Source organism: Aythya fuligula, chromosome 6, assembly GCF_009819795.1.
Source record: "Aythya fuligula isolate bAytFul2 chromosome 6, bAytFul2.pri, whole genome shotgun sequence".
NCBI classification, from domain to species: Eukaryota; Metazoa; Chordata; class Aves; order Anseriformes; family Anatidae; genus Aythya; species Aythya fuligula.
The window spans coordinates 9,204,791-9,216,931 of NC_045564.1; the positions used below are offsets into that span (position 1 = coordinate 9,204,791).

Genomic DNA, 12,141 nt, shown 5'->3' on the forward strand with positions numbered 1-12,141 from the left:
TTAGTTTTACTCCAAATTAACATGAATACAGCAGCTTGTCCCATTTGCCTTGCTCAGACACTAAGCAGAGCATTTCATTTGGCTCCAACACCCCAACACCACTAACATTTACAACTTCATAAAGGAGCTAGAGGTATTAAGACTCAGCCCACTCCTCACCTGCCTATTTAAACCTGAAAATCAAGACAGGGTGTTCAGTATCTACACAGGAGAATCAAAAAGCATTTGTGCTAGTGAAAAAAGGAGAGAAGTATTTCTGAGGAAGTGTGGAGTTGCATTTTGCATGCAGCTTCAGATCTGCTAGCTTTTTCCAGGAAGAATCAACAGATGTGGATTGAGTGGCCTACTTCACATAGTGATTTTTTTCCCCCAAAAAAACTTCAAGCTAATGGGAAAGATCTATCCATATATCAGTGACTGGTTGAGTTGCAGGGAGTTTAGTTCTCATAACAAAGGAGACCACCACCAATCACAAAACCTGCTATATTCAAAACTTATTTACACTAGCAAGGCAAGAATGTAAACATTGAAGTTACTCAAGTGATAATAAATTCTGATTGCAGAGACCAGAAACACCTTAATTTTACCAACTGTTTCACTGTGCATTTGTTTGTTATCCATGCATGTATCACATTAACCAGAGGGGGAAAAAAACTGAATATGGATATGCAGTGATGCACAAACTAGTTATCACTACTGATGAAAGATACTGAAATAACTGTCACTATTACTCTGAGAACAGAGCAGTGTTCAAAAGATGGTAGAACAAAGGCAATCTTCAAAAGGATCAGGAAAAAAACCAACAAGATACACTGCCACTGTGGTAAGCCATGCTATATCCACTATTGAAACAGTAACAAGCAGATGGACTTAAAAACTAACAGGAAACCAGAAACTCCCCAAAAAGGCAATGAGGATAAAAGATCTGGAACAGTTTGGGTTACAAAGACAAAACATAACAGCAAAGCTGAGAGCACAGAACTCAAGACAAGAAACAAGTTAATCCCACACCCAAAGTTAAAAGCCAGCTTTAATTTTGCAGCAGACCAGATACTATTCCAAGGTGATGAGCTTGCTAGCACTGGAGAAAAGAGCCAAGCTACTAAACTTTAGTCAGATTAACAGCATACACAGTACTCTTCTCCTATTAACACTTAAGTGCAAGTAATTAGCCATGTCAGTAATTAGCCAAGTATTTAGCCAAGTTAGCAATCATGTTCAACTTCTGTTACTGAAAGTAGGATTATTTCCATGTCCTGCACAAAAACTGCAACAGCGTTGCCCAGTACATGCATAGAAGGGGAAATTTTCACCTAGTTCAAGTACTTTACACCTTCAAACATTTTTACAGGACTCCTGTGTGGCATCAGTGCTTTGTTTTTAATATAAACTCATACAATTGCTGTACATGAAGCTGTTCTGAATACATGTTTAGGCACAAAGCATTGCACTAATCTGTAACTAGCCCTGTACAAATTAGGCCAATAAGAATCCATTAAAAAACTATCCAAACCAGAATTTTACTCTAAGGAAAATTAAAAATCAAGCACACAAGATCAATGTAAACGCGTTCTTTAATATCACTGAAAATAAATCTGCATCATCTTAAGAAATCCAAGTCTTAGGTGGGTTTCAAATAAATAATCACTTTGACTAAATGTTTACATATAAAGGGAGCTCTCAAAGCAGCAGTGCACGGTTTACAATTCCTCCCAAACACATTCCCCGAAAGGAATGTACAGTAGGTAGTGCACACTGGAAAAACAATCAAAACATAGAGCACACCTGCCATCTTCAATGACAAAACCACCGAATATGTTGAAGAATGGGGGGTGAGAAGTGAAAGCATGCACTGCCCTTTAGAGCACCACTATTCTCCCACAGTCTTTTTACCAGCATAATAAGAAGGATAAGAAGCCAGGGAATACAAGTCTTTTCTTGCTTCTAAAATCCACTCTCAACTTAAAAATTAACAAAGCAGTGCTCTGGTACAGGAAATCTATTCTTCAAACTGATACTGCAGCATAAAATATCATCCCTACCCTGACTGGCCTCTACTCCAGAACACCTACTCTGATTTTCAAATTCCTTTCTAGTAACTGCATGACCAATCCAGAAAGCTTAGGCAGGTAAGAGTCGTTCGTAGCAGATCCTGGCTCAGCATACTGAAAAGAAACATGACATGACAGGCTCTAAGGGGTACAGTTCCCAAGCAAAAACTCTAGTGTCCTATGTGCGCTCACTCAAAAATAAAGCCTTCCAAGAAGTAAAATTCTTCCTCAAGGTGAACATCGATTACTCTGCCATAAGAACATGCCTGATGTGAAATTTCTCACAAAACAAAAAGGAAGATTGAACAAATCAGAAAGACCGACAAGAAAAAAAAGTTCAACTATAAAAAAATGTCACAAATAGACTTGCAAAAGGGTTACTGTAAATAGTTTTCTTATTTAAGTTACTGTTTCATCAAAACATTTGCTCTCTACAGATATGGATAGCAGTCTTCCACGCTTTGTACTTTAGATCAACACACAACTGACCTGCGATAAGCACAGCAGTGCTCACCGCAGAAGCAGGTAACCCAGTAACATTAATCCCCCAGTACACTTAACCTGCTTCATTCCTCAAAGCTTTTCTTCTCCATTTCTGATAAACCTGGAAAAAAAGTTCTGCATCTCTTGGCTACAGGCCAGTAGAAAAACCTTACTAAGTAATACTGCTGTGTACCTACTGAACAAAAACTACAGGAGTTAAAGGACTGTTTCAGTTGCTATCTTGGCTTTGGCAAACACAAACTGGGATAACATACATGATATACTTTAGACATTTGAGTAAGGGATGCTGCAACATTTAACAGATACAAAATGTCTTAGATTTCTAGAACTGTCAGTACACAGGATTCCCAAGTTGCTCTGGATAGAGAAGCAGGATAATCAATTTTCAAGGAAAGCCACATAGTCGGTCAATCTGGCCAACTGCTGTTCATTTGGAATTGGTGGAACGGGAGCAGGTTCTAGAAAAAAAATAATGAAAGTCAAAAACACAGCATTAATAAAATTAAGAAAGTAAATCAATGGAAAATATTAAACACATGAGAATCTTAGGGGGCACATCTGAACTTCTGCCTATGCAGCATTAGCTGATAAAATATTTTTCTGTCATCTGCACAACTAAGTCACCAAAGAGTTACTAACAGCAAAGATACTTCTACCAAGTTCCAGTTGTCAGCAGGCTTTGAAATTATTTTTTTTTTCCTATACTGGGATCTATGATTATTGAATATTCCCTGGACTTGAATAAAAATGCTGCTGGAGCTCTTCAGGTGCTCCTTTCCTTACAAGCTGGCATACTGAAGATACCACAGATCTGTTGGTTACCTAACCAACAAAACACTGCACAGGTTGCAGGAGAACGCAGTGCACATGCAGATACTTAAATAAACACCAATGTGGAACTACAATTTAAGGATGGGGTAGAAGACAAGTGGCTAGAATCAGCTAGACGTGGCAGGAACGAAAGATCAAAAATTAAAGTCAGGAAAATTGCATTGTTTATTCTTCCTGAAAAGTTAGCAGCAGTTGAACAAGACATACTGCTTAGAATAGTTTCAAGAAGCAAGACCCTAGCTCTTCAAACTAAATCTGTAAACTGAAGACACTTCTGGCAACTGTGTTAGACACAACAAGCCACCAATTCAGATCTACTGTTACTTCTCATAAAAAAAGAAACTATTCTGGGAATCAGCATGACAAAATACAACACACCTCAACCTACAGCTACGCTTTGAGAAAAAAATTTCTTACACACAGAAGACTTCAGAAATCCCTCCTCATGAAAGCAATGAAGCCTACTCAGAGCTGCTTTGTGAAAAAACTGCCTTTTCATCAGAAATTTCTTTTTGTTTTACAGCAACTGCCTACTCCTGCTCTGGAATCAGCTATGTAAGTGTGAATCTTGAGCACCATTTAAATTGCAGATTTGTATGTAAGGGGAAGAGAAGACTGAGGGAGAAACATTTAAGCAGCCCAATTGTATTTTCCTATTCTGTGGTGCTGAGTTATGAAACTAATCATATTAATCATGCAAGTCTTCAACATATGCAAGCAAATTGTACACAAAGAGGAAGTACCTGATGAAGGAATAAATCTGTTAAAGGAAGCTTCCAGTACACCTACAGAAAAAACATAACAGAAGTTAGCCCCATGGACCAGTTTTAAATGATTATATGCACCAAGCCAAACCTGGATAAACAGGTATTTAAAATTAAGGCTGTTCATTGCCCAGGTTTTAGTTCATATTTAAAACATACAATACTCAGTGCTCAGTGAACTAGACATGCAGCTTCAGAACAGTGAACACCTCCTGCCTCTTTCTTTGTCCCAATAGCAGCTCTTGCGCTCATTTTTGGAAAAGAACCACACGTAACTAGCTCTCAAAACAGCTTATTTTGCAACTAGTTCATGAAAAAAATGGTCAAAGAGCTCAGGACTCTGTTTGGTTATGTTCTCTTTAGATGCATGACAGTTTGGCTCCTGCTTCTAGAGTAGTACTGTACAGCTTAAGAGCAGTCATTTTATCTCCGCCTTCACAGCTTAACATTTATCTTTGCCTCAAACAGAAAACAGCCGTCGATACCACTATGAAAAAGTGTTTTCACAGGCTGAGCTTTGCAGCAACACAGATCGTTATCAACACCAAGACAGTTAAAAGATTCCATAGAAAAAGTTTTAAAAGCAAAGGAAATTATTCAACAAGTTGAGGTCCTCAGCACAAAGATCTACTAAAACCCTGCCTAAAGAAGTTTAACTTCTGAAAAAGTTCTCAGGTTTAAAAATGATATATTTTTACTCATCTTTATTAGATTAAGACATGTCATTTGAGGTCATCCAACTTATGTTCCAATGAGTCAGAGCCAGCAGCAGAGGAGGAGCTGGAGAAGTCAGCATATCCTGTCTGCTTTTGTTTAAAAATGTTAATTTGAGGATTTAGTTTAATCCAGACTGCTTGTAAGACCAAACAAGACCCACTACTCTGTACTTCCTACATTTCATAAACATCCCATGTTTTACAGCTGCATAGGTCCACATAAAATATCTGACATAACATTATGCAAAATTTTAATTAGAAACTATTGCATAGTTATTAGAATGGTAAATTCAATGTCCAATGAAACAACAGCTCCACCCACCTGGCTTTTTAGGCATTACCATACGAGTGGAAAAGTCTGCTTGCCAGCCCTGTTCTAACACACCTGAAAAGATATTTTTAAAGTTTTTAAGAACAGATCTTCCACAGTTGTTAGAAACAAAACAGACACACACTAAGACCAGTAGAAAAGCATCTCTGTATGTTGCCTATATGCTATAACCGAGACATTTCTCATAAGTATTTAGACACTTAGTTCAACAAGCAAGCTCTTGAAAGTAATAGCACATGAAACCAGTTTAGCCCACTAACTTCACTGTTTACCAGTGAATTGCTTTGATGCTTCCACAGGTAGAAGGGGATAAAGGTAACAGGTAGCAAGTAAAATTGAAACATTTATCTAAAACTAAGCCGTTTACCTCTATGCACTGCCTCATCAACTCCCTCTAAAATAAACTCAGGCTATATATATACACATTTATTTACCACTTATGGCTCTCTGATCTCAATCTTTTACAGAAAAGTTACTCAGTGAATTAGCAGAAAGTACCTTTCACAGCTTCTTCTACAGGAAGCCCAACAAAAGCTGCAAAATCATCTGCAACTATTGATGTATATGCTTGAGAAACCAGTCCAAAAGCTCGCCTCCTAGTTGCATCTAAAAAGAGATAAATGTAAGCAGACATACTAATCTCCATAGCCAAGAAACCTCAGAAAATGTTTCCAATCCAAACAGCACACAATCCATTTGGGAAAACCACTAAAACCTCAAAGTTCCCCCTTCCTTCCCACAATTTGTTCAAGTCGCAGTCAGCAGATACTGACAATAGCTTGCTTATGTCCAGGGCAAAATCTGTCAGAGATTGCTTTTAACTTCAAAATGTTGTTTGCAGCTGCTTGGGTACTACCACCAGGATGTAAACTGCAGTTTGAGGAACTCCACTTTTGACTGCATTTGCCATTTGAAATGGATTTCTCAAATAGTTCTGAATCAGAAAATCATGAAAAATAGCAATTAGTTACAATCATTTCTTTTATCCCCACATCTTCTTTAGTACCAAAGCACCTACAAATCAGTTGTTCCTAATACTCACAGAAATCATTGCAAAACTTGGAAGATTTTTTTTAGCAGTCTGTAGCGCCCTCTAGTAGCAAGACTGTTTATTTGCATGTTACTATTACACAGCCTATAACTACTAAAGCATTTGTTTAAAGCCACACTTAAAAGAAACTTTCATAAGCATCACAAGGTTCTGAAATGTCAAACCAAGCTGCCTACGCTTCTGGTTAAACAAGTTGGATAAAGTCGAGTGCCTAGTAGCCCATTTTGCTATTACAGAGCCAAACACTGTGTGAAAATCCAGTAAGAAAGAATACACAACCAGACAATAAATAAAAGCATTCGAAGTCATACCTAAAAGTTTTTCTAATGAGCTTTTTTCATTTACACCTGATACCTGAGATCCCTTAATTAAAACAGACAAATGCTTGGCAACAATGTACCTTTGCTTTATAATGTTACTAAGCTGTTGCTTGTCAAGAACAAAAAAATTAAGGTACCTCTAAGTGCTTCCATGATTGGTTGAATGGTCTCAGACCACTGGTGCGCACTGATTGTTGTATAGATTCCTGGGAAGTCTCTTTGCCAGATTCGTTGGCCTACTGACCAAACTGCACCAAGTTCAGCATTTGCCTGTTGAGACAAAAAACAGTTAATCCATAGTTGTCTGTTCTCTGCAATGCCCATTTTACCAATGTAAAATGCTATGCTTTCAGAGGTGTAACCTTCCTGAAATAACCCATGCAACAAATTTCCCCCCCCCCAATAAGAATGTTGCTTCACACCAAATGCAAGTTACACCTAAAAACCAGACCAGCTACTCACAGAATGCTGCTGTTCAAACGCAGCAAGTTTCAGAGAAAGCCCAGATGAGATTTGGTTCAGCCTACTGCTGACTGAACTGATAATTTTTTTTTTTTCAATAAAAAAGTCTTTCAGAACCATGTGACAGGTCCCATCTTGACCCTGAGACTTCTTAATTCAGGACTACAGAGCACTTGTTTCTTGTAAAATATACGACCCCAACTGTTTCTTTGAAAAAACATCTCAAACTGAAACAACAAGTAAGGTTTGGAGGCATTCCTAGTATATTTAGCTAAATGCTCAACATACATCTTTGATCCACATGCAATGCAAACTGAAGTGCCTTCAGAAAGTTAAATCTGATGGTGCAACTTATCTGAAGTTGCATTTCACTGCACAAGGTATTTTACACCTTCAGGTGGAATATGGCCCCATCACAGAATCAGGTATTCAGAACACAGCCATTGCCTTCCTCCAGCTGACTACCCCTTACCACGAGGCTTTCAAAGAACTCCAGATTTACAGAATCCTGCATCACAGATTACTTTGTAAGGAAGAGAGAGTAGGCAAATCTGCAACTAGAAGACTTTAGGAAGACCAGTATGCCATCTGCTGGACATGCAGCTCACAGCAGAGAACTGAGCCCAAAGCTACTCACCCAACAGAATCCTTGGAGGGGGAAAAAAATCATCATGTGCAAGCTTACACAAAACTGTTTTAGTATCAGCTGGCATTTTATGAAGTACTTACAGATTTAATAGCAGGAGGGATTCTTTTCCAAAGATATCGTGCATTATTCCTAGAAAAAGGAAGTTAAAAAATGCTTCTCAGTGACCGAATGTTTACTACAAGGGGACACCAAAGATTGGTTCAGATGTTAAAATTAACTCAAGCATGACACAATCTTGGTGCTTTCAAATAATTCCTTTTATGTCTGATGAAGTAGAAAAAAGTTATTTTCAAGAAGACATCACAGTCACAACAAAATATTTCATTAATCAGCTCATTGAATAAAAGCTGAGAAGAGGTTTTCCACATTTCTACCACAAGCAGAACTTCACAAAAGTTAGGTTTGCCCTGTTTTTGGAACACTTGCAAATTGAACAAACACACGCACAACTAACTTTTTACAGTCAGTTGTCATTTAGACTGGTGGTCTCCAAACTTGGATCATGCACTTATCAGTAAAACCTTTTTATGCACCACCACCACCAATACACATATTCAGAAATTATACAGATGTAATATTGTACTGATATAAAACACAGAAATAGAACCTTGAAATTATAAGCCAAAAATGCAATTCCAGATTAACATTTGTTAGTAGTACAAGAAAGTGTTCTTAGTGTGACTGTACCCTGCTTTGGGGATCGAAGATTTAGAGTGCTTGCTCTTCTCAACTCAGCTTTCTCACATGCATTTAATTGAAATATCTAGTCATTGATCTTTAGAGCACAGCTGAGGAAATCTACAATGGAACTGATTAGAAATGCTCCAAAAGATTTAAAACACAAAACAGAAAATAAGATTCACTGCATCTTATTAAAGCACGGTTCTACAACACCAAGTCAGGATTAATTAACTAAAGCTAATATTCAACATCAGTACAGAATGGAATTTTGCCCCAAAATAACATACAGCTACAATACAAGAAAACACTCAAATCATGGAATCACTACCCTGACATTAGCTTTGGCTTTGTCATCGAATGTGGCAGTGTTGTTTACTCTGCCAGAACAAGTAACCAGAAGCACATCAATAAAACTAAATGCAAAGAATCAAGTTCATACAGGGATGCAGTAACAGCCCACCAGATTAAATTTAAAGGATCATTCAGAGGGATGCAGATGCAGATTTAACATCTTTAAACCATCAGTGTCCCTCACTTTTAGTTTAAAGCTGCCCTACCACACTGTAGACACAAGCAGCAGCCTGCAATCTTATTCAAAGTGAGCAAAGCTTGGAAGAGCCACGAGTCAAACACCAAAGTGTTCCATGCTTTCCAGTTGAGCCCATTTCACCACTTAAACAACTGAAATCTGCCCCTTCAGTTACGAAGGTGGACAAGAGCCAACAGAGGAAAATATTCCAACAGAGTAAGAGGCTGTGAGGCTGAAGTCTAGACTTTAATTTACTTCAAGAACACAGCATTACCTACATGCATTTTGTTAATCCCACAACAAACCATTAGCATTCTGGCAGCTACAGATCAGTCCTGATCAGCCTAACAGTAACAAATCCACTACCTGAAGTTGAAGATTAATACAAGCCACTTACATGTCATTATGCAACAGGTATAAAGCCAGAAGCTGGCCATAAACAAGAGGCGTTGCAATTCCTCCAGGGGCCTAAAAAACAGGCACAAGGAATTTAGTTAGATATTTTAAAAGCAGGATATCTTACCAACTAAGCAAGCAGCTAAGTTCAGTAAAACCAAGCTCTCCTAGGCAGTTGCTGATTTCACATCAGGTAACAGCTGTGGACAAGTTGCTGCAGTACTTTGTAAGTAGTTGTATCTTTCTATGCAGAGTAACTTGCACACACCACAAGTTTTAGTTAGAGAATTTAGCTTTGTTTTGCTGCATCAACAAGGAAGTGACATTTCACCATGCTATGTTCTAGCTCTTGCTCAGGGAAGTGGTAACCATCTTTATATCTCCTCACAAACTGTTCTAGGCACTCATGATTTCATCTACCTCGATCTGAACTTCAGTTCCATGCAGGAAGAAAAATTCCATCTATTCTGGAACTTTCCATTCTGGAAGTTCCAGCCAGAGCACAATTTCTTTGCTCACTCAAGCTGCCCTTCCTAAAAAACAGCCTAAGCACTGCCACACTTCAGCAGGCCTCACAAATCATGCAAGTGGGAAAAATGAATTATCACAAAGTTATAAAACTTTGATAGCCCATCATAATTTAAAAAGTGAAATGACTGATAAATTGCTAAAAGCTTATTGCAAAAGGGCAGTGCAGCAAGCACTCTCAGGAAGCCAATTATGCAGCTACTTGATTTAATTACACATGTGATTTACAAGCTCACCTAAGCCAGGAGGAGGTGATTAGCTGTGCCAGAGTGGATATCATCCCCAGCTATTCTTACTGTTTTCCAGGGATCATCACCTACCCTGAATAGTTTCTGCAAATGCTCTTTGGATTACAATTGCTAAAACAAAGCCAGCTCAAGCAATACCACCTGTAAGCACCGTGCAACTGCACCTCTAGTGTTTCCCCGTGACAAATTAAAGACAATTCATTAATTTCTGTCAGAAGACTGGAAGAACAGATGGAAAACCAACCACCACCAGAACCAGCCTAAAAATCTGCAGTTTTATAACTACAGTACTGCTGAAGGAAGCAAAAACGGAGCTACTGCTCACAGTGAAGCATTTCATAGAACCATTACGGCTGGGAAGGAGCCCCAAGACTGTCGGGTCCAACCATCCCCCTAATGCCAGTATCACCATGCCCCCAAGCACCACGTCCAACCTCTCCTTGAGCACCCCCAGGGATGGTGACCCCACCACCTCCCTGGGCAGCCCGTCCCAGTGCCTGGCTGCTCTTTCTGACAGAAATGTCTCCTCATTGCCAACCTCTGAGCCCTGCCCCGACCCCCCCCAGCCCCTCACAGACGCCGCAGGGCCCGCAGCGGAGCGGGCGCGGGCTGAGAGCGGCGGCGAGCCCACAGAGGGGGACACCCCGCGGCCCCACCTCGAGCTCCTGCGTCTCGCACTGCTCCAGCAGCTTCCTGAAGCTGAAGGCGCCCTCCGCCATCACCGCCACCGGCATCTTCCCCCCGCCGCCTCCTCCGCCTCCTCCTCACAGCAGGCGGCGGCCCCGACAGCCCTCACTTCCGGCGCGCACCTACCGTACTTCCGTCTGCAGCGCCAAACGGGCCGCTCTGTCCTGCGGCTCTTATGCTCTGGAGGACTGCGGGGAGGGCGGGGCCAGCGCCGGGGGCGGGGCCAGAGGGGCGCGTGTGTGAATATTAAAATGATTATGTATAAATAGTACATGCCTGTGTGTATATGGGTACATATAGCTATGTAAGAGGGTATATCCGTGTATATATGTGCATATATCCCTGTATTTATACATATATGTATGGATATGGGGTATATCTATGTATGTACACGGATATATCCATATATATGTATGCATATGGAGTACATCCATGTATATATATGGATATATATGTATGTATATGGGGTATATCCATGCATATATACGGATATATCTGTGTATGTATATATATACGTATGTATATGGACTATAACCATGTGTGTATATGGATATTTATTTAGGTATATGCAGTATATCCATGTATCCCTTATACATATGTATATGGGGTATATCTTTGTATGTATACAGATATATATACACTATGTGTATGGGGTATATCCATATATATATATGCATATATATATATTTTGATATCCATATATATATGGATATACCCATGTATGTGTGTAGACATATATATATGTATATATATGGAGTATATCCATGTATGTATATAGATATATCCACATATATACTCCATTTATATATAGCCATATATACACTGCATATACATAACCATGTATACCTCCCTATATTTCTCCATATATACCTCCAATACATATATCCCCATACATATACCTCCATACCTCCATATAAATATCCCCATACCTCCATATATATATACCCCATATACATATCCCCATACCTCTGTATATACATATATATATAAATATATCTCCCCATATATATATCCCCATACACACATATTTAGAGGATATATGTGTCCATATACATAACCATACATACATATGGCTACACCTATCCTATAAATTAGCATTTGCACCAAAAACAGGCTCCGTGGTGGTGGTCTCGGCGCTTTGGGGTTGGAGATAGGAGGAACCAGGGCACAGCTGCTCCCACCTCCAGCCGCCCCCGTCCCCAGGGCCCTTTGCTGCACTGGGCCCTGCGCTGCTCTCACCTGCTGCTCACACTCCGAATTCTCTCGATTTTTGGAGTGGGAGGCAGCAGTGGGACATCCCCCGCGACAGGACAGTCATAATGCTGTCCGTGGAGGCAAGCACCCCAAGATGTGTTTAGTCCCTTGCCCGCAGGCAATCCCTCCCTCCTTGACC

At 39.8% G+C, this 12,141-nt stretch overlaps 1 protein-coding gene across 1 annotated transcript; it reads right to left on the reverse strand.

The window, feature by feature from the left end:
- Window positions 1-1,012: 1,012 nt before the first annotated feature.
- COPS8 (COP9 signalosome subunit 8) lies at window positions 1,013-10,872 on the reverse strand. The gene is made up of 8 exons (XM_032190164.1): window positions 10,718-10,872; window positions 9,287-9,357; window positions 7,760-7,808; window positions 6,706-6,838; window positions 5,696-5,803; window positions 5,189-5,251; window positions 4,130-4,171; window positions 1,013-3,013 (listed from the first exon to the last, which is right to left on the reverse strand). The coding sequence occupies exons 1-8, from the start codon at window positions 10,793-10,795 to the stop codon at window positions 2,934-2,936; spliced, it is 624 nt and encodes a 207-aa protein (XP_032046055.1). The 5' UTR covers window positions 10,796-10,872; the 3' UTR covers window positions 1,013-2,933.
- Between the last annotated feature and the right edge of the window lie 1,269 nt (window positions 10,873-12,141).